At 36.4% G+C, this 23,832-nt stretch overlaps 1 protein-coding gene across 2 annotated transcripts in view; it reads left to right on the top strand.

The window, feature by feature from the left end:
• Window positions 1–23,832, top strand: part of LRP1B (LDL receptor related protein 1B) — a 1,782,191-nt gene that overhangs the window by 1,719,225 nt on the left and 39,134 nt on the right. Inside the window, exons 85-87 of one of the 2 annotated variants that reach the window (XM_080670834.1) lie at window positions 12,681–12,855; window positions 19,034–19,138; window positions 19,986–20,099. In XM_080670834.1, the coding sequence (XP_080526960.1) occupies window positions 12,681–12,855; window positions 19,034–19,138; window positions 19,986–20,099 (394 nt within the window). The remainder of the gene's footprint in view (window positions 1–12,680; window positions 12,856–19,033; window positions 19,139–19,985; window positions 20,100–23,832) is intronic. The other variant, XM_080670835.1, reaches the window with a different exon arrangement.

Consider the following 23,832-nt stretch of genomic DNA (forward strand, 5'->3'; position numbering starts at 1 on the left):
AAATCTTTTTCTCTTGGCGAGAAGATAAGCACTACATTCATGTAGACTCCTATCATCTCACCTGGATTACTACAACACATGTGCTCTTTCTTCCATCCTTGGAAACAAACTATTCATTGTTTCTAACATGTACCCCCTTCAATTGTTTATACCTCTTTCTCTTAACACATGGAATTCTTCATGTCTGCTAATGCCCCCACTTTGTCTTCTTAACTTCCCTTTGTCCTAAGACATTCACTTTCACACTGTATTAATATCATCATTCATGTTCTTGACTCTCTATCTTACTAGAATATGAAACAGGCCATGGTGCTTTGCATACCTCATCAATCTTGGGAGTTAACTCAATGCCTGAACTTAGTAGATGGTATTAAGTACGTGAGTGAATGTTAACCAAGTAGAAGGATCCTGTTTTCGGCCTGCGAGGCCATTATTTTTTCTGTTCTCTGACAAGATCTCCTTTAAAAGGCAGTGCCAGAGTTCTGGGCCATCTTTACTTATAGTTCATTGAGTCCCACACTCCATGAAAAACTTTGTGCTTGTGTTTTCAGTTTGAAAAAAAAATAGTGTAAAAATAGAATTGAGTTTGAATTAATGTGTGTAAAGAAAAATAAATACATGTGACCATGATATAGAATGGTGACCTAAGGGTAAGATAATGCAATAATTTTATCATTTAATTCTAGATGGTTGAGAGGACATTTTCAGAATTATGAAAATATTGTTGAAGATAATTTGATCTAGTAGTAAAAATAGAATTATTAAAAATCTATTTTTACTGTATATCTTATTTTTAAAGAAAACATAAAAATAACAATGAGGCAAAAGATTTAGACAAAGTGTGCTTATATAAAATAGAATTTATTGGAAACTTAAGTAAATCCTTCAAAAAAATCGTTTGTCAAATATGATTCAAAGTACATATACTAATTATTAATTTATTCAGTTGAGATATATATGTATATATTAAACAGGAATGGATATTATTTATTATTCTAGGTTTTGGGGGACACATCAATATAAAAACTCTTTGAAAACACTTGCCTACATAACTTTTGGTGAATAAAACAAAACAAATGGCATATATTTTACAATTAAAAGTCAGTCAAAGCTGCAACTTAGAGATGAATGAGAAAAGAACTGTCAAAGATCAGAAATGAATTTTATTCCATTCTATATAGAAGCATAACATTATATGTTACACTATTAAGTTTCAAGTTCCAATGATATGTTTATAAAGTTAAATATGGATGAAGTTTTATCTCTGTGATGTAGCTTATACTTGGAATTTTAGTAATTATGTTTAATAATTCAGTAAGTACCAGAGACCCGATGCACGAAATTCGTGCAAGAGTAGGCCTTCGCAGCCCCAGCTACCTCAGCCCTCGCAGTCCCAGCTTCGTCCGGAAGGTCGTCCAGACGGTCGTTCGGCTGTTCAGCAGTTTGGTCGATTTGCATATTACACTTTTATTATTATAGATTACTAAAAAAAAAAATCTTTAAAAAAGTTTTATTACTCTTGATGGTATTGTAGCAGCAACTTTTTTTAAAAAAAAAATCCAGCTTCACTTGATTTTGAGATAACCCAATCTCACAATAATCTTGAAACAGTGCTTTACCATAAATTATGAAAAGGTTGGGTGGTCTGATCTACTTTTATGCCACATTAGCACTACCAATGGGTATTTAGCCTTCTTTTTCCAATTTAGGGAAAAGTGAATATACAAAAAAAGTTTGAAAACTGTTTAATAACTTGTCATACAAGTCATAGTTAGCAACTGTCTAAAGAGGGGTTTGTATTAAACTGAGCAGGCCCAGTTGCAAGCCCTTAGTAAAAACAAATAAGTAAAAAGCAAGGAATGAATGGAAGCCATCCATGATTCTAATTCTGCTGTGCTTGGTGTTTAGTAAATTAAATGGGTTCATAAATAATTATCTACAGAATTGGATATTTGAAAACGATATAGTACATAAATTATGCAAAGACAGACACACAGATTAAACAAAAATATTTACTTGAGGCTTACTTCAAACCAACAAATTCTTTCTACTTAAATGCTTCTGCCAACATTATTTTTGAGAGAAATTATTTCAATGTAAATTTAAGAGTAACTTTAAAACATAGTTCTTTATTCAGATTTGGAATGTCAAAAGACATGTTTTGAGAAAATGCCATGAGTCAGGAATCTTCAAATGTGCACGGATTTGTGCACATTGAAAGGAAATTAATTAGAAGAAATATTTTAATATTGCTAATTGCTCTTTCTCTATAATAGCAGTGTCAGAGATGAAAGAAAACTAGTAAAGTGTATATGAAAAAAATATATAAATTGATAAATAAATAGCATGATATAACAACAAAGACATGATATAAAAACAACAAAAATATGATACAAAAACAACATTGATAAAAACAATGACTGATAAATTGATTAAACTTATTCTAATATCTCCCTGTATACCATATTAAGAGTAAAAACACTTTCAGAGTGCTTGACTAATTTCCCTTGTGATGAAGTATTTACAACTTTAACTTTAACATTACATGCTCTTCAAACTCAAGAAAAAGCAACATATAACTAACAATATCCAAAAACGAGTTCAGGTAGGAATATTCCTACTCTATCTAGAGTTAGTCCTTGTGACTTATTAAATGGGGGAATAAGGACACATATGTAACACCGTAATCAATAAATAAATTAAAAAAATAGTCATCACAAATGCTGGCATCATGGGAAACTGTCTTTAAATTAATTTAAATGGGAGGCCAGTGTCAGATGAGGACAAATAATCGTGCATGCATGAGTCAACATTGATTTTTAGATTGCCAGTGCTTGTCATATGTATCTGCCGATCATCCTGTCGGTCGGTCACTTATCCTTTTATATATATAGATATGATAACCTTCATGTTTAACTGTTAAATATTTAATTAGTATAAACTTATTATTCTGTTTGATGGAAAAATAGAACCTCTTTGGTAGTTCATATTTGGCTAGAAAATATTTTGTATTTATCTTGATTATTGATGAAAATAGCAAGAGAGTCAGTATGTCATCATCAGCTCTAGAGGTAAAGAAAAAAAATTGTCATATCTTAAACTAATAGCTTCTGAGTCGCAGAACAAAAGACCAAAGATAGGAGGGAATTATATGTATAATTTATCCTATCGTTAAATATAGATTATATTTATAATTTACCCTATGGTTATGTAACCTACAAAATAAAGAACAGATCTTTGCTTAAATCAAACAGTGCATTCATAATTGTATTTATTTGGTCAGTTTCATTCTCATGAATGCAAATATATAACAATAAGTTTAATTTAAATAAATATATTTTAAAATCCATTGTTTTCCAACAAATGAAGTTACACTAAAAAGAGCAAATACTAAAAAGGAGATAGCAATAATATGTCATAACATAGATGGTTAATTATGAAAATGAACTATTAGGAGAAAAACCTATTTATTGGGGGTTGACATAAAAAAATCAAATACAACTTAAGTATAGCACACTGAGAAATAGAAAATCACATCAGAAAAAGCTAAAAATCATATGATTACACTCATATGTGAAATATAACACTGAAACTCATAGACATAGATAACCTTATGGTTGTTACCAGAGGGAAGGGGATGGGGATAAAGGGTAAATGAAACCAAATGTATATTGACAAAAGATCATTTGACTTTGAGCAATGAGCACACAATGCAATATATAGATTATGTATATAGAAATATACACTTCTGGCCCTGGCTGGCTTGGCTCAGTGAAGGGTCTCAGGTTTGATTCTGGTCAAGGGCACATGCCCGGGTTATGAGCTCGACCCCTAATAGGGGGCGTGCAGAAGGCAGCCAATCAATGATTCTTTCTCATCATTGATGTTTCTATCTCTCTCTCCCTCTCCCTTCTTCTCTGAAATCAATAAAAATATATTTAAAAAATAATTTCTGAAATGATCCATGAGTTTAGAATGGAATTCTATATTGAGTCTGAATGTGAGTAGATCAGCCCACAGAAGAAAATAGTTTCTTGAATAGGTTTAATTTCATGCACAGGTTAGGCTATGACTGTGAACTTAAACCTATTGGAAGTTGAAAAGTTTAGTTTAAATCAATGTATTCCCAATATCTGGGAATTTAGCAAGTCACGTCTTTTATTCACATGACACTGTGGAGGGTCTGGTAGTTGGTTCATTGATCTAGTAACCGAGTGTCTATTCCATGCAGGCACCAGATGTCCAAAGGGTCTTTAATCTGGACTTACAGGCATCCATTTTCGCTTCCCATCTGACTTACATCTTCCATCTCCTACTTTCCTCTCCCCATCTGAACATACACATCCTGGCAAACTTCAGGTTGTTCAGGAATGGATAAAACTAGCCTAGACTGATCTCACATTTACATAAATTCATAACTGCCTTTGGGTTCTGCAATTAAAACGTCAATAGCATGACTCCTGCTCTCTGCTTTGGTAAGTGTTCTGCTTTACTAGGGGAAGTGCTCAGTCATTAATTCAACAAATATTAACAGAGCAACTAATATGTCCAGCCACTGTGGCTTGGAATTTAGTCATGAATAAAGCAAAACTGCTCTTATGGTACCTTACAGTATTTATAAATAATACACAAACACGTTAGATGTCAGGTGGTGAGAAATTAGATGATGGAAATAAAGCAGGGTAAGTTAATAACCTAACTGCTGTTTGAATGGAGAGAAGGGTCGGGGGCTACAGAAACAAAAGCACATTGGTTACCATATCAAAATTTTCCTGCAGAATCTTTGTATATCCATTGTGAATAAAAGAGTAATGACTTAATCTCATCACCATAACGTTGAAACAGTTTACAAGGACTATTTTTTTTCAAAGAAAATAATATTCCTAAGTAAAAATATCTTGGGTTAAAATATTTTATTATAGTAATTAATTAATTATAGTAATTATAGTAATTTAATGCATACTTCTAGTTGTGGTAAAGATTAAATGCTACTAACAAATAATAAAATTAAATTGATTCTCTGTAACCTTTGGATTATTGAAAAAGTCTTAGCAAAGTGGAAAGCTTATAATTTTATGTCAATAATCTGTCTTATTCATATACATCTGACTAAAAGGAAACTTGTACATTTGAAAGTCTGCAACATATTGCTATAGAGAGATGCATATCCTATCTAATAAAAGAGTAATATGCAAATTAACCACCCCCTGCATGCATGAATTTCATGCACCGGGCCTCTAGTATATTATATATTTCACAAGGTACCACATTGAAGAAAAACTTGAAGTAAAGTACATCTAAGTATGTCAGAAATCATTACTTTAACATTTAGATTTGGAGTAATCTTGAAGAAGGAAAAAAGTAAGGATGGAAGGAGGGGAGGGGAGGGAGAGAGAGAGAGAGAGAGAGAGGCATTCCCTGCCCATTAGTTAGGCTACAACATGATGACAATAACTTTCTTCATGATAATCTCATCTGAGATGATCTTTTCCATGATTACCTCCTATCCAGTATTCTTCACCTCTCATATCTTTATAAAAATCCAGTTTTATAAAAATGAATTATTACTTTGTGCTCTGATTTTTTTTTAAAAAAAATTTAGTTTCATTTGATTACCTAAAATCTGTTAGCCCTGTGGGTTCTAATAAAGGCACTCTGAAGACATGAGCAATATTAACACAATAGTGACTATTAATATAGTTGACATTAGTAATTTTATTAGGCTAAAATTAATTGTTTTTAACACATAGTCAATGTTTTGATAGAGAAACGGGGGCCTAAATATGGTAAATGACTTGTTTATGATCAGAGACCTCTATGTGCATGCTTCATTTTCATTTTATTTTTGTCATCATATGCTTATTCACTTATGTGGTTTTCATTTAGCCCCAAATGATAAGCCATATTTAGCAGTCATCTGCAAGTCAGGTTGCTTACAAATTTCAAATGACTACCACATTATAAATCATTACTTGTTAAAACCTTTTATAGCTGATTGCTTTGAAAAAGAGAAATACTCAACTATGAACATTATTTATAAGCAAATGTTATACAGGTTTCTCTGATCTTTCAAAAATGTTGCCATGATAGTTTTATAAGGTACTTTTTGACTAAAATTATGGATGCCATCATTTTTAATGTGAATTTTGAAATAGCAGTATATTAAAAATTTAAATGCTGATTTTTTAAATCTCACCCCATATGTCTACCTCAAATCAGAGTTTTGAAAACTTGGCTTTCTGAATTTAACATTTTCCTTCTACCTGGTTACTCAGAGATGGCACTGTTTGCTCAGAATCAATTTTATTCCTTTAATTTTTTCAGTTTTCTCTACGGAAATATTTGAGATATATTTCTATTTTTAGTAATAAATTAGAAAAATGCTAATTTTCTTAGACATGCTTTCCTGATGAAAATTTATCAGCTTTAGTCACAAATTTGCACACATTTCTTTCCCTAGTGAATATTTAATTAGTACCTGGATTAAATATTTTTCTACTTTATTCAACTTGGTTCTGAAATTGAAGATATATTTAGGACTATATAATAAGTTTAATTATTAAAATACCTAAGTTGTATAAAACATTTGAGGAATGTAAAAAAGAATAAATTCTAATATTTCTTAAATGTTTTTGTTTCCTTATATAAACCTTCAAGAACAATAATCGTAAAAGTCTAAGCAAATGTATACAAGTTGTTATATCTCTTTTGCCTCCTACACCAAAATAGATTAAAAACTGGCTCTAGCCCTAACTGGTTTGGATCATTGTATAGAGTGTCGGCCTGCGGACTGAGGGGTCCCAGGTTCGATTCCGGTCAAGGGCATGTACCTTTGTTGCGGGCACATCCTAGTAGGGGGTGTGCAAGAGGCAGCTGATGGGTGTTTCTCTCTCTTGATGTTTCTAATTCTCTTTCCCTCTCACTTCCTCTCTGTAAAAAATCAATAAAATATATTAAAAAACAAAAACAAACTGGCTCTAGACAAGGAATGGTCACAATTCCTCTTATTAACATATTTAAGAATCTTAGAACTTTTCCAGAAAACTTTCCAAATAGCTATCAGTGAATGGTGACACTTCAGGCTTGTGTTACTTTGTGATACCTTGCCTGTTAACTTGGTCTCATTGCATAGCAGGCATCCTCAAACTACGGCCCGCGGGCCACATGCGGCCCGCTGAGGACATTTATCCGGCCCGCCGGGTGCTGCTGCCTGTCCTGCTTAGCAGCCAACTCGTCCCGGGCCCGCAGTACGCATAGGAATTTGTTCATAGTTTTGTTTTTTAACTATAGTCTGGCCCTACAATGATCTGAGGGACAGTGAACTGGCCCCCTGTTTAAAAAGTTTGAGGACCCCTGCAGAGGGACCCAGATTTGATTCTGCATAATAATGACTAGATCACATAGATGGTTAGGTGTTCCCTTCAGGAAAGAGAATCCAGTGCTGTAATCAATGACAGTGCCTGGAGAGGCAAATATCAACTTGGCTTGGGATGGGAGTCTGAGAGTGACGCATGAAGTGTGAGGTGTGGGAATCCGGTTTGAGTTCCATTGCTCTGACATTGCAGGTCCAGGGGGCATTAGGCCAGCTCTGCTGGGCCTGCGCTCTGGCTGCTGCAGGGCCCTTAGACATTCTGACTGGCGCTTAGACCTCAGATATCTAGGTAATCGGAGGTACGTCAGATTTAGAGACACATAAAGGAAAGAGAACACTAAAGATATTCAAAATTATTTTCTAGATTATTTTCCTGAGCAAATGTATGAAGTATTAAAAAAGAAAAATAAGAGTTTATTTCCTACAGTTAGGCTCACTTAATTCTTTTGTTGTGTTTGTTTGTTTGTTTATTTATTTATTTATTTATCTTTATTGTTGGAAATATTACAGATGTCACACACACAAACACACACACACACCCTTTTTTTTTCTACTAAAATCAGACTTTGGTTCACTGTGATAATAAAGGCCATTATAGAGGTGGGTGAGTGACGAGGGAGTCATGACATACTCTTAAGCATGTTCAGCAATTCAGCCTCTGTTCAAAGATGACCAAAGGGTGTCTTGGAAACATAAGTCAAGTCACATGAGATGACATCATTAGCCAGAAGAAGGACTAAATTCATACTCTGACCAATGTTTTGTTTATTTCTTTTTCTTATTATGTCTCCCTGATATAAGTATTCATCAAAAGTTTATAAAATACTGTCTTGGAAATTCTTCTACATTTCATACATACATAAAAGCAGCCATATACCTCATGAAGGAAGAATATTAGCAGAATTCATAGGCCTGTTGCTCCTGGCACACAACCAAGTAACTGTGAAGCCTGGAGTGTGAATTGCACTGACACTGGAGTTCAGTTCTGGGATGCCTAGGGATATGCACTGTGGAATTCACCTAGTCTTCTTTGTGAAAGTGATCAATCCTACTGTTAATTTACTGGTGCATGTGTGTGTGTGTGTGTGTGTGTGTGTGCAGTACTAAATTATCAAAGGCTTATTTAAATTATTAATCTTAAAGCCAATTTACAGAACTTTTTATTTTAAGGCCAGGCCAAAATTCCATGAAGTAGAACAATTGATGTACGTACATGTAATTGTATAATTTAGTCTCCCCCATATAACCATTCTATATTACCAATTAAAGAATCTTCAGGTTGCCCATTATTTTTACAGAGTATCTTCAGCTCCTGTTTTGGTAGTATTATTTTAGTTTGGTTTTCTTCTCTTTAAATAAATTTCACACTTCACGAACTATTACAATGTGAATGGCCCATTTACAAATATAAGTTAATAGCTAAATAGTCTTAGCAATTACTTTTAAATAAAAAGAAATATTTGGGGAAAATGTTAAATGCAGCCAGATATTTTATAGACATCTGTGTCTCCATGAATATTCATAAACCTGTATGTATACTCATACATGCATATATTTTTATGCAGTCTATGAAGATACTGTTTGAAGATTAAAGAAAGAAGTATGCCCTTGCATGTCTGCCTGCTTGAAAAGAAATGACAGAATAAGAGAGAAACGGAGAGAGAATGAGTGCAATGATAAGCTCCCTTGATAAGTGCTTCATTTCTGTTGCAGAAAATAGCCATTGATTTATTATCCAGTTCTATCTACTTAATTACCATGTGAATATTATGTAATTACATATCCAATATTGTCCTTTAGATTACATGATTGTGTTTGTTGCTACTATGTATGCAACTTTTAGTATAATTATCCTATAGAGGTTATAATAATTTTTATATTGTGAATATAAAGTGTTATTATATAATTTAATGGTAATTTCTACTTTCTTTGCACAGATTAACTACATTTCACTATTGCTCCTTTTTATATGCAGGACATCTCGATTGTTATGCTATTCAGGGAGAGAAAATGCTCAAAATTTATGAGATGGGATGTCCCACAAGAAGGAAGATTTTGTTGGTAGTAAAATACGCTGGTTCTTGGCATAGTGGACATTATTCAGATTAATTTTGGTTTCTTGTTTTTTCCTTGTCTTAGCCTTTCAATTGGATCACCTGCTCTCTGAGTGCTGATGTCCTGTCTTGTATTATTTTTTACTGTTCCTAAGCTCCCTGTATCCAATTAAATATATGCCTGCCCCAGCAAATAATCAATTATGGATCCACCATTTCCATGTTATTCTCATGGTTAAGTTACTCATGTTCAAAATGAGAATCAACCATGTTGTTCCACCAGCTTTCCTTTCCATAAATTTTCTTTCCATAGGCTGTTCTTGATGCCACTTACTGGCCAGTCTGGCTAGACTCTTTTCAATCTCCCATTCCTCTCTTCTGTCTTCAATCCCTTCCCTATTCCTTCCCCTCCAATAAAATGTCTCCTATCATCTATGCAATCTTCTAACCTGTCTTCCTTTAGTCTACCACTTCTATTTACTTCCCCTTTTCTTTTCCCAATTATATCTCCTTTTTGATTTCTAAAACCATAGATTAGTTTTGCCTCTTGAACTGTGTATAAATAAAAAAGTAGTATATTATTTTTGTGTCCAGTTTTTTCTTTCAGTATTATTCTTGTGTGACTCATTCATGTTTCATGTTTCATCTATCATCCATCTATCAATCTACCTATTTATCTATCTATATTTTTATTCCATTGTATGAGTGAACCACAGTTTATCATCTTTCTTGTGATAACATTTGGATTATTTTTAGTTTTTGGATAGTTCTAAACAGATTGCTGTGCACATTATGTACAAGTTTATGTGCAGATAAGTATACTTTTCTCTTGGCTATATAGTAAGAGTAGAAATGCTAGGTCATAAGATATTGGCATATTCACAGTTAGTAAATACTTTAAACTGTTTTTCACATTGGTTGAACCAATTTATGTTCCCACTAGCTATATATGAGAGTTTCTGTTATTTGTGGTCAATTTGGTGGGTGTGCAATGGTATTTTTTGAAGTTTTAATTTTTCATTTCCTTGATTACTTATGAGTTGGGTATATTTTCACATATTTTAAAGATTACTCTAAAACAGATTCAATTTATGCAGCAAAATTACTTATAATTGGTGAATTGTAGATAAGTCTTTATCGTAGCCCTTTAGCACTGTAGGCAGGTGCAAACTATTCCTTGCTACAGTGTGATGCAGGACAATCATCAGCCCTCAGAATGTTTCTCAGGTTTTCTCAGCAATGTGGTTATAAGAACAAAGAGGTTCAAGATTTTAGATTTAAAATTACATTTAATTAGGGCTCACAAAGTTAGGAAAGAAATAATCTATTTCAGTCAAATTCAAATCATGTATAACTATTAGAGAATGTAGTTCCTCTGCTACTGTAATATTACCTCCATATCATCATTTCTTACACTATCCAGTTCCCAAATTCTCATTCCCCAATATCTGTCCCATGGAAATCACCTGGGCCCCATCTCAGATTTATGAATTAGAATCTAGGGGTGGGCAGTGGTGGAAGATAGGGAAAGGCACTGAAATTTGTGCTTACAAATAAGTCCTCTACATGATTCTGATGAAATACCATTTTGTAACCTTCTGAAAAAGCACATTATATGAAGATTTGGAAAGATACATTAGGCAACTTCTGTGTTCCAATAGACAGCTGACCCAAGACCAAATAATGAAATGTAAAGCAACTGGGGGAGTTTTAAAAGAGTTTCTTCTACTAGTAAATAAGAGTTATCTAGAAATCTGACCAATGATTGTTCTTTAGAGAATTTTGCATGAATGGGAGACAGTACTAGATGATTATATAGGTTGCTGCTAATACATTCTTCTTAAATGCAAACAGAATGCATGACGTTTACAAATGAACAGATTTAACTTTTAGATCTCCAAGTCTTTCACTTTTGAATATATAACTCTTCTTGAGTATAGCTAAACTCATGTTAAGTATAGACTCTTATAAGCATTGAATATCAATGTGGGTACTTGGCATAATGCAGTAGAAAGCATGAGATTACATGAAATAAATTTCCATAAATATGAAGCAAGTCTGTCAATAAATTTAATTTGTGTCTGATTTAATAAAGGACTAAATAAATATACAAACATGAGAATAATAAATTATGTTTTAATTTGTCTCATCCACTATAATTCTCTTAGAGCAGGTAAAGTTTGTAAATTGTGATTTTTATCTCAGCTAATCTCATTTAACATTGTTCACATTTAGATAGCTAAAAGAAAATCACTGCTTCCAAATCCAAATTCTGGTATCAATTTAATCATTAACTTTGCTTAATATTATTTGTATCGTGAAAGTCAACATTTTGAATGTTGTAGATTATAATATGTTCATAAACATACATATAGACGTGTCTGCTTTTCAAAAGACGGAGGCTGAATGTGTAATTACAGAATTAGTGTGGCTATTGCACTAAATGATCTTCATTTTTATTACTCATGTTCAGGAGGTATAAAAAAAAGAGGTATAGAAATAAATATTTGAGGACGTCTTCCTTCATAGTTGAGAAAATTTTCTGTAATGCTCACTAAGGAACTTCCTTCAAAGCAAAGAGCTCAGACTCCAGGGAGGCTTTCTCTCTGACTGATGGGCAGGTCATGTTCTCACCTAGGAGGGGACAACAGACTAGACTTAAGGTTATCCTTTCCCATCCGTGATGGATCAGCCAGTTTCCCAGGCCACTTTTCCCTTGGAGTTTCATCAGCGGCGCAATCTGCTCACGGGCCAAGGTATTAGAAAATACTTGGACCTGTTCTGGCACGTGTCGAGAGGGCTTCTTTCCATCACACCAAGGCATGGTGCGGAGGTAGGAGGCCCCTAGTCACCATACACCACCCTGTTCTCTGGATGAAAAGTGGTACATCTAAGAAAGCTTGAGCATTTCTGCTCATTTCAGAATGCTAATATTGCTCCCCAGAGGGAAAGCTAAGGAACCTGTTGACTTAAACTTTAAAATTCAGAAACCAAAGAGTTTGTCAGCTAGCATTATATCCATAGTACCCATTTCCCCTTAGCCAGCTGAAATGCTACCCAACTCAGGCAAAAAGGAAGCAAATCAATAGCATTATTAGAAATTTCTAGTTACATGTAATTATAAGCTGTTTTGTAAATTAATCTACATATTGATCAACCGACTTTAAATATTACATAAAATGGACACATTTATTGTGACTGAAGAAAAATGTCTTATAATATAATTTTATTTTTCTGTTGTGCATTCTTTGTAGATTTGTGTCACCACTACTGTGTGAATTCTGAATCCTGTACTATTGGGAATGACGGAAGCGTTGACTGTGTCTGTCCAACACGCTATGAAGGACCAAAATGTGAGGTTGATAAATGTATAAGATGCCATGGAGGTCACTGCATTATAAATAAAGACAGTGATGATATATCTTGCAAGTAAGTGGACATATGCTTAATTTAGTAAAGTATTTGAACCCAAAGGATTTAGCAGTCCAGCAAAAAACTGTAAAAACAATGTAAATTCTTTTTATTCTAAGATATCGTGACTATTGCATTCTTTTTTTGCTGGAGATAAAGTTCAGTTCATTTAAATTAAATCCAAATTATTCAACACCTATTATGCACATCATGGGGACATGAATATTAATCATGTAATGATATGGTCAGATAATTCCCTATATAGAATATTTATAATAGTAAGCAAGAAATAGTGAAATGCAACATACCTTCAGAAAGCTATATGTAATATTTCTGAATTAGGATAGCTCAGGCTTTTAATTGTTTCATTATTATTCTCTTCTGTGAGTATTGGCTCTCTGTTGTTACAAAACGATTCTTTTGGGGGAGAAGCAAAGGACCTATCTAATGGAAACACACTTTACATGTTTTTTTTTTGTGTGTGTGTGTGTGTGTTTTGTTTTATTTTGAACATAAAAATAAGGAAAAGGAATAATGTTTTCTAGGGAGCAACTAAAACAAAAATGTCCAAGTTACACTTTGGTTACATTATCTTTTGCCCTTTGGCTTCAAGGTCAAGTGAATGGAAAACAGATCATCCCATCTAAAGGGTAATGTCATTCAGTCTCTATCATGAAACGACTTTATACCACTGAGGTTAGAGGTCAATCCTCACTCCAAACTTCTTTCAACAACCTTTTAAAAGAAGAACTTATAAAACACTGGACTCTGCCACTTGCCTTGCTTAGGAGCCTAATAAATGATGATATGAGACAGAAAAGCAGGCCATGAGTGTTCCTGCCACAGCTTCCGCCGCCACAGCTGTGCGAGGGCGCCAGCCCTGAGTTACGGTGCTCTGCCAAACAAGGCCCAATAAAATTTTATTACCTACAGCATCAACATTTTTCTCTTTTATTTACTCTCATTTTAGAAGTTACTCTAAATATGATTTGTGTTATCATCATGAATGTCATTTACTGAAACCCTCTAATTGGTTCATTTGGAAGTACCTTATTTTTTTTTAAGTAAAGTAATTGAAAATATGACTAATTACAAATATGTGCCTTTGGTAAGTACATAAAAGCAAAATGCATTTTCATATAAACTGCCAAAATCGTGTTTACTTATTAAGCTTGTCAGTTCTTCGTGATGAGACTTTAGCCTGACAGAGCACTTTTTCAATTAGTGGGCATATGTCTTTCTTCCTGTCCAGGGCACCATCTCAGGAATGCGCAGTAGAGTCCTCTTTACAACCCATTTCATCCTCACAGGGAATCATGGCCATCACCAAAGGCAGGCTGTGAGCCAGGTTCCCACTTAGTTTACCTTAGAAAGTCTCAGGCAGAGACACACGTTCTGTTTCTGTTACTTGGGGAAGTTCCATGAGAGGAAGGGAGGGCAGGACTCGTAGGGCATCAATGCTACCTGCTCTACAGGGAAACTTGACTCTGCCGACCTAAAAACATGAGCCTTATAACTCCAGTAGGCTATTGAGATTCAACCTTATAGCTCTTGACTCTTAAAAGATCTTTTTTGGGAAAATATACGTAAAAATAGGTAAATAATAGTTGGTAACAATGAACAGATAGTGGAAGTTTAAAATTAGGAGTATAATACTTGATGTATTAGATGGACCATAAAACGTACATGCCAAACAGGACTCCGGGTATGCTGAATTATTAGGCAAGTTTGTTTTCATTTTTATGATATGCTTCATCTTAGCAGAAAATGAAGTTTACAGTGATATTGGAATTTGTTTCAGACGTAAGGAACTGATACCAAAACAGAATCACAACCGAGTTAATGTAATCTTTTAAGTAGGCAAATTCAAGCTGCCATGTATGCTTGTGATTACTAATAGGTGTGTTTCTAATGTGCAGCCTATGAGCTGTCAATTAGAATAGCTACTCTGTCAAGTATAATGATCATAGAGATGACATAAAGCTAATTGAATATTTTTTTCTCCTCTGGAAATCTAAGTAAATGTTGATGAAGAAAGAATCCTATCTAATAAAGAGGGAATATGCTAATTGACCATCACTCTGTCACAAAGATGGCTGCACCCACAGCTGAGGCCAAGTTCCCATAAGGAGCCTTAACGAGCACTCAGCAGGGACCTGAGGCTACACCCTCCCCCGCCCTCTGGGGCTTGACAGGGGACCTCAGGCTGCGCCCCCCACCCTGGTGTCAGGCCAGGGGACCTGAGGCCACGCACCCCGCCCGGTGGGGCATGATGGGGGATCTCAAGGTGCACTTCCCATCCTGGTGCTGGGCTAGGGGACCTCAGGCTGCTCCCCCCGCCCCAGCTGTGCCCCCCACCAGGGGGGACCTCAGGCTGTGCTCCCCACCAGGTGGGGCTTGACAGGGGACTTCAGGCCATGCCCTCCACCCTGGCACCAGGCCGGGGGACCTCAGGCCACACCCCCCTTCCTGGCTGGGCTTGACAGGGGACCTCAGGCCATGCCCCCCACCCAGCGGGGCTTGACGGGGAGCCTCAAGGTGCACCCCCAGTGCTGGGTCGGGGGAACTCAGGCCACACCCTGGCCCAGTGGGGCTTGACAGGGGACCTGAGGCTGTGCCCCACACCTTGGTGCCAGGCTGGGGGACCTCAGGCCATGCCCTCTGCCCAGCAGGGCTTGATGGGGGACCTCAGGCCGTGCCCCAACCCCGGAGCCAGGCCGGGGGAACTCAGGCTATGGCCCCCACCCGGCTGGGCTTTACGGGGGACCTGAGGCCCCACCCCCTGCCCCAGCACCAGGTGGGGGGACCTGCGGCCGTGCCCCCCGCCTGGCGGGGTTTGACGGGGAACCTCAAGGTGCGCCCCCACCCCGGTGCTGGGACAGGGGACCTCAGGCCATGCCCCCCACCCTGACTCTGGGCCAGGGGACCTGAGGCTGTGCCCGCCTGGCGGAGCTTGACAAGGGTGGGACTTGCCGGATCTGGATCTAGCCCAATGCAGGGGGAAGGCCGGCTGGGTCTGGGTCTCGCGCGATTTTGAGGCGCATGTGGGTGGGCAGGGACTCTGGGTCTTGTGGTGTGCCCCAGACTCTGACAGGAGGAAGTTTTTCATATATATTTTACTAATTTTTTTTCATCTGATACTTCTATTATAGAGAAAGGGCAAATAGCAATAGTAAAATATTTCCTCCAATTAATCCCCTTTTATGTGCATGAATTTCGTGCACTGGGCCACTAGTTTATCATAATATTTCATAGTCTACAGTACACAATGCCTTTGATGTTGATTACTATGGAATTATTTTTGTGTACTGGACAATTATTAATTAACTTTTGGAAAATGATATATCACAAACTGTGTGTGCATGTGTGTGACATATGTCTCTTATAAACAAAATTATGATAAAAACTTGCATTAAAAATGTGAACTAGGGTGTAAGAGATCAACCAAAGAACTTGCATGCATGCATAAAAGCACAACCAACAGATGCAAGACACTGGGGATGGGGGGACGAGGGCAAGTGCCTGGGAGTAGAGGAGGCTGGGGGAGGTCAGTGGGGGAAAAAAAAAAAAAGAGAGACATATGTACTAATATTTGTAATACCTTAAACCAGTGGTCGGCAAACTCATTAGTCAACAGAACCAAATATCAACAGTACAACAATTGAAATTTCTTTTGAGAGCCAAAATTTTTAAACTTAAACTATGTCTAATGCCACTTCTTCAAAATAGACTCGCCCAGGCCGTGGTATTTTGTGGAAGAGCCACACTTAAGGGGCCAAAGAGCCACATGTGGCTTGCAAGCCGCAGTTTGCCGACCACGGCCTTAAACAATAAAATTTTTTTAAAAAAAATGTGAACTAGCCCTAACCAATTTGACTCAGTGGATAGAGCATTGGCCTATGGACCGAAGGGTCTCAGGTTCGATTCTGGTCAAGAGCATGTACCTTGGTTGCAGGCTCCTTCCTGGCCTGGGCCCTGGTCGGGGTGTATTCAGGAGGCAATCAATCTATGTGTTTCTCTCACATGGATATTTCTCTCTGTCTTTCCTTCTCTCTTCCCCTCTCTCTAAAAATCAATGAAAAAATATGCTCAGGTGACGATTACAAAAGATGAACTGTACTCTGATGCATTATAATGATTTGGATAATTTGTGTTTTGCATTTGAAATATCTACAAATTTCTGTCTTCAATTGAGAATTCAAAAAAAGTTTTTAGGAGAAAGAGGCAACATCTTTTATGACTTGTGGAAGCAGAAATTTAAGAGCAATGAATAAATATGTTTTTTGTTTTGTTTTAAAAGCTGATATTTGGTGTATAGTTATCTTTCTTAAGGAAAATCACTTCATGCATAATGAGCTATTTTTCTCTTTGATGTTGCACCTTTGACAAAACAAGAAACTAACTTTCTGCTCTTTGATTTTTAAGGAGGGTAGGCATGGAGGACAAGGAACAGCCTCCTCAACCCACTCACCATATCAGACACCAATACCACTGAATATGTTTGAATTTGTATTTGCATGCCTTCATGGATCATAAAGGGTGTGATAGTCTCTGTTAAATCTTAGAAACTTTAAACCACTGCCTCTTGCCCCATGTTTGGTTCCACTTTCTTATATCTCCAGTTTACTCATTGCTTCTCAGCGAACAGACTGTCAAACCTCAGAGGGAAGGTAGGGGAGGGTGGGGGTAAGGGGGAAAGATCAACCAAAGGACTTGTATGCATACATATAAGCTGAACCAATGGACACAGATACCAGGGGGGTGAGGGCATGAGTAGGGGGGGGAATTGGGGGTTAATGGGGGGATGAGGACACATATGTAATAACTTAATAAAGAAATTAAAGATTGGAAATAAATAAATAAATAAAATAAATGTGATTTTAAAATTCATGTCTTTAACAATATCTTTAAATTAAGCATGCAGAAAAAGTTATAAGCAGATTAGTCCATTTCTAACTGCCCTACCAACCACATGAAGTCCAATAAATATGCACAAAATAAATGAACTACAGGATTGCCAACCAATATTTCAGACATCTCACCTATCATTAGCAATTGCCCTTTGATGGATGTACTGTAATAGGTATCCATTAGGAAAAGGATCAAAGTGATCAATCAATGATATTGCAGCCTGATTTCTTTGTCAAGGTTATGTCCAGATTTATTGTGATATCACTGATTGCTTCCTAGCACCTAGTACTAACATGGTCTCACAATCAAAATATTGGCAGGATGTGTTATAATTCTTATTTGGTCCCAGGATTGTATAATTCTACTACCATACTTCTTATAGAAGAGGTCCCTCTGAAATTTGGAATGCAAATGCAGTTTGTTCTGTTTCCCCAATAATTGTTAATGTCCAACCTAATAGTATTTATCTATTTATTTAAAAATATAACATGGCTAGTAAGAAATTTGTTTTTTTTCCTATTATTATCATGCTTGTTTCCCCCCTGTAGCCATAGCCATAGTTTATTCTTATCTCAGACACATAAATATGCCATATGTTAGAATCATTTCCATAAGTATTCCATGTAAGGCTACTTCATTACTTTGTTGTTATATTGCATATTGTTCCTAGGACAGTACTATTTATGTTTGCAATGGACTGCTCCATGTTTTGTTTTGTTTTTGTTGTTAGAATAAAAAGGTTTACATTAATTACAATACATATTCAAAGAAATGCAGTGGGATACATGTCACTACAGCATAATGCTATGCTTTCTTACAAAATATGAAAACTAGAACTCATTAATAATTCTTTGGACTAGATTTCCATATTAGAAGGAGTAGATGAGGCATTTGCCTCCAGAGTATATGATCATATGGTTTATAATTCACACTGATTTCACCAAATTCTAGTTATAGGAAAAGGGAATAAGATATTGATAACATCTTCTCACAGTGTAAGTGATAGGAATTAGAGTATGTATTTTTCACACATATATCTAGCTAAATTAAATTTTTATATTAAGCAAATGGGCTGAAAATTTAAAAATTACCAAAATAATAATTTTATCATTATTCTGTTAAAAAACATTTGCCTTTAACAAGTCTGCCTTTCTGAAAACTTACTTTTGGCCAGCCCCTGCATGACTCCTCTACGATGAATATTATCATGTGCGGAGAATTTGTGTCAGCTTTAAACAATAATGATGCCAGTAATGATGAGATTTCTTTTCCTTTGTTGTTGCAGCTGCACCAATGGAAAGATTGCCTCTAGCTGTCAGTTATGTGACGGCTACTGTTACAATGGTGGCACGTGTCAGCTGGACCCTGAGACAAATGTACCTGTGTGTCTGTGAGTATTTTACAACTTTGTGGGCTTTTAATAGTGACTTTGGTTGTACATGGAATCCCTGCTCTATTGTTGGGGAAATACATTTTAAATAAATATTTCATGGACACCTTTGATCAGGTCTTTTCCCTCACTGGCTCGTGTGCTACAGAATCTCCTCCTTCATCAATTGGCTAGTGACTTCATAAGGATAACTCATTTAAATTTTAGCATCATACCCATTTCAGACATTCATAGATTTTTGAACTTGGAAGTGTCAGGGGAAAATGTTATAGTTTTATTGACTTTATTCAGATATGTGAAACCAGGACATGATTTTATTAATGAATACTTCAGTACTTAAGGTCATTCTTTTCAAAAGAATTTCAGGTATAGCTTCACGTGTATAATGCTTTTGATATTTGTATTCATTTTAAAAGTGTTGTATTATGCAAACCTATTAAGCCTTGCTCCTTTATAATACATTAGCTCGAATCTGGGTTTCTAAATGTTTGGAAAGTATTGGAGATTTTCTGCTTTAAGAAAATCTGGAATTTAATATTTCCTCCTCTCAAATAATTAATGGTCCAGAATGGACAACTTGAAATAAAACTATTCAACTTACGTGTCCTCTACTTTGAGTTTTCCTTTATCCCTGCTTGACTAGAAGGGCAATGCCCACATAAGACCCATGCCTGTGTTCTGTACCCACCTCGTCAGAGTAGCATGTGATGAGTTTGTATGAGAGAGAAGTGAGCATACCTGAGAACAATTTTAATCACATATTCTGTATGAAGTAAATTTGAAACATATTAACAAAAAATACCAAGTCAGATGCTTTATTTGGCTGTATTTTACTGAAATTCTGCAGATGCTCTGTGGGGTTTAAAAGTCAGCGCTGTGACCAGAAAGAGAACCCTTGTGATCACTACTGTCAGAATGAGGGGATTTGCACTTTAACTGCGTTTAATGAGCCGAGATGCAAGTAGGTTTAACCTTCCACTTACCGCTCCACTTCGTGTGACATCATTTCAGGCCACAGTCCATTGGCTTAAATCATGAACATCCACGTGCATTTCAGTGTATACTTAATCCCCGGGCTCATCTGTGTCGTACACACTTAACCTGTGCTTTGCTCACCGACAATTGTATGCACCATAGTAAGAAAGCCTAGAAATGTAATGGAGGGAATGAACAAGTTCACGAAACTGTCTAATGAAAATATATTAGTTAGACTAGTGCTTTTAACTAGAGAAGTATAGAAGCAGGTATTTTTAGACTCTGTCTCTATATACTGTATTTGGAGTGGTAGTTTTTATTTAGTAACTGACTTTTCACTTCAAGTACTGATGAAAAATACCTTATTTTGCATCCCAAAATTTTACTAGAAATGATCTTACCTTAATCAATAAGACTTCTTTACAGAAAAAAATGTACCCGCTAAAAACTCTAGAAATTTTATTTCTGAATAGTTGAAATCAGACTTTCTCAATTCAGTTTGTCATAGCAAACTCATTTCCTCTGAAAATTTTCAAGGACCACTTTTGAGGAAACTGTCAATATTCATTACAGTGCAAGATACCTTTTAATCATTTATTTGAGCTTTAGAGGTGGGATCGTATCTGACACACTCCTGAAGACCCAATATTGTAAGTAGAAACCCTGATAGGCATCCAAAATTAGCCCCATGGTAGTGTCTCAGAGTACTTGATAATAGTTTTAAAGCACAATGGTATTTAAATCCAGATGTCTCCTTACCAAAACTCTGCAGTTTTATTCAAAAAGATCTATTTTTGTTCAAGAAAATGTGATTCTTTATACAATAGTTGGGGAAATATTGGAAGTTATTAAAATAATCACATAGGAAAATTTGATATTATTTGTTTCTGGAAGATATTTGAATTGTTAAACCAATATTTTTACATAAAACACATCCACAAATACCACTTTAAATTTTAGTCTATAAATTGTACATAAACTATTTCAAGAAATTGATTCATTTCTCAGTTCATACTCAAGTTTAGCAGCTTATGCAGTTGAAGACAGAGAGACAACCCTTCTTTAGTTCTACCTTTGCACTGTCTCTACTGTAAATTCCTCCAGTTTTTCTGCAAATATTTATAAGACCCTGAAAGTATGCTCAATCCTTGATAAGTGAAGATGAATGAAATTAACCCTAGGCATCAAGGAATTCACTAATTAGAGGGGTTAAGAATTTATAAGCAACTAATCATATATAATCCTATATAATAAAGAGCTAATATGCAAATCATCATCGTGCCCTCATGCCCTCATGCTGGGGTCGGGAGACCTGAGGCCAGGCTGGGGAACCTGAGGCCATGCCTCCCGCCCTGGCACTGGGGCCGGGGGACCTGAGGTTGTGTCCCCAGGGCCGGAGGACCTGAGGCTGTGTCCCCAGGGCTGGGGGACCTGAGGCCGTGCACCCAGGGCCAGGGGACCTAAGGCTGTGCCAGGGGACCTGAGGCTGCAACCCCCCACCCAGCGGGGCTTGACTGGGTCTCGCATGATTTTGAGGCAAGCACGGGTGGGCGGGGACTTGACTCTGCATCCCGTGGCGTGCCCCAGACTCTGACAGGATGGAGATTTTCATATACATTTTACTAATTTTCTTTCATCTCTGACACTTTTATTATAGAGAAAGGGCAAATGCGATATTAAAGTATTTCCTCTAATTAATTCACTTTTAATGTACACCAATTTCGTGCACTGGGCCACTAGTTAATCTATAATAATGTAATTGTGAACACAGGAATAAAAAAGACAGTGGAATCTTAACAGGGCAAGTGACTCACTCAAAATGGGAAATGGGAACATGGAAAACTTTACAGGGAAGGCAACCTTTTGTTCGTGCAATTGATGTAGTTCAGTGAGGTTGGGAAGAACATTCTGGGGGAAAAAGAATAACATAAGCAAAAACACATGTAGGAAACTTAATGGCTAGGAACAGTTTAATATAGCTATAATTAAGAATGACTATAGCGTTGGCAGAGGGAGGGATGTGAGGCAATAAAACTAGAAAGATAAACTGGAATCCAATTTGTGCCAAAAGTAAGGGATTTCATAGGATCCTGAAAAGAATAATTAGCCAAAGAGATCTGAGGCAGAGGTTTGAGCTGAAGGAGTTTGATTCTGAAGGAAACCTTTGTTGGCATGTGGAGGAAAGCCCTCGAGATCAGGGAGGACCACATACCAAAAAGTATGGCAACACTTCAGGTGAAAAGTGGTGAGGGCCTGAACCTTGGCAGTGCAACTAAAGGAAAGGACAATCGGTTCCTGAATATTTCAGTTACTAAATGCAGGGTGACCTTTGGCCAAGCAATAGGTACTTTCATTGCTTCACTTTCAGGACACTGGCAATGGCTGCTCTGAGGCCCAGCCTTCTTTTATCTTGTTTCTCTCTTGCTATTCCCAGGCAAAGCACACATGACATTTCAGGCTCACCCTGCCTTCTCCCCACAAGTAGGTCTCCGGACCATGGCCTGTTCAGAGGATGCCCATGTCACCAGAATATATCACTCATGGGCACAGTGGCCCACAATACTGTTCTCTTCCACATCATACACTTACCAAGTGTCATCAGGGGCAACTGGCCTTCTAAGGTCATAATCAGCTTATCTGATAAACACAGTAAATCATGTTAATTGCATGGGCTTGGAGCAAACACCTCTGACTTTCTGTATCTCTGTCTACATCTCTATTTGCATTTGGCTTTATGAAAATTTTGTCTGTGCCTTGGTTTTCTATGCCCTAAAATTTATTCTGATTGCAGGAGTAAAGCTTACTGAGTTCTTCAAATCAACTTAAACCTTAAAAGAAGCATAAGAGAGATAATTACATTCTATTATCATGCATTCATTAATTCATTCACCAAATATGTACCTGGAACCTGTGATGAGTGAGACCCTGTGTAAACTTGAAAGGGGAATGATTGACAGTTAAACTGGTTTAGCAAATACTTTGTGACAGCACTGTGTTAAGCACTTTACACATTTTATGTATAAAGTTAGAATATCATGTAATTTTTATTATTATCTAATTGTTATACCCATTTTACTGATAATAACACAGAGGTTATATCCTAGGAAGTGATGGATTCCTGAGACCTCTGCTTGATTCTTAAGTCCATGCCCTGCTTCTATCTCTTATATTGTGCTGCCCTTTTTATTCTGTACTAATCCCAAAGTGATTTTTACTTTTGAAGAATTTAATATTCATTTTGATTAGATAAATGGGTTTTTTAAAAAATTAAAATACCATTTGACAGTTGTTATAATATATACTAGTATATCACCAAAGTGTTATGGGAAAACAACTGAATAGAAAGATCAACTGAGAGAAAAAAAAAGACTTTCTAGATGAACTGATATTTTCACAGTATTTTGAAAAAAAAGTGCAGTGGTTTAAGAGGGCTAATTACTGAACACATTTCTTGAAAGAGGACTGGCACAGTCAGAGAACAGATCAGAAAGGAAAATGTGAAGATTGTTGAGAATAGAACACAGGCTATGTGGCATATCATGATGAGGAGAAAAAAGATATGGAGAAATCAACAAAAGTAAATAGAAAGTACAAGGTAATTATCAAAGAATAGAGTCCTCAAAGTCAAAAGAGTAGAGAACATCCATCAAATATCAACTCCAGAGAATTAGAGAGAATAACAATTATGGATGGTTTATTGGATTTTGCAATTAGATGGC

Source organism: Plecotus auritus (assembly GCF_963455305.1).
Source record: "Plecotus auritus genome assembly, chromosome: 5".
Classification (NCBI taxonomy): Eukaryota; Metazoa; Chordata; class Mammalia; order Chiroptera; family Vespertilionidae; genus Plecotus; species Plecotus auritus.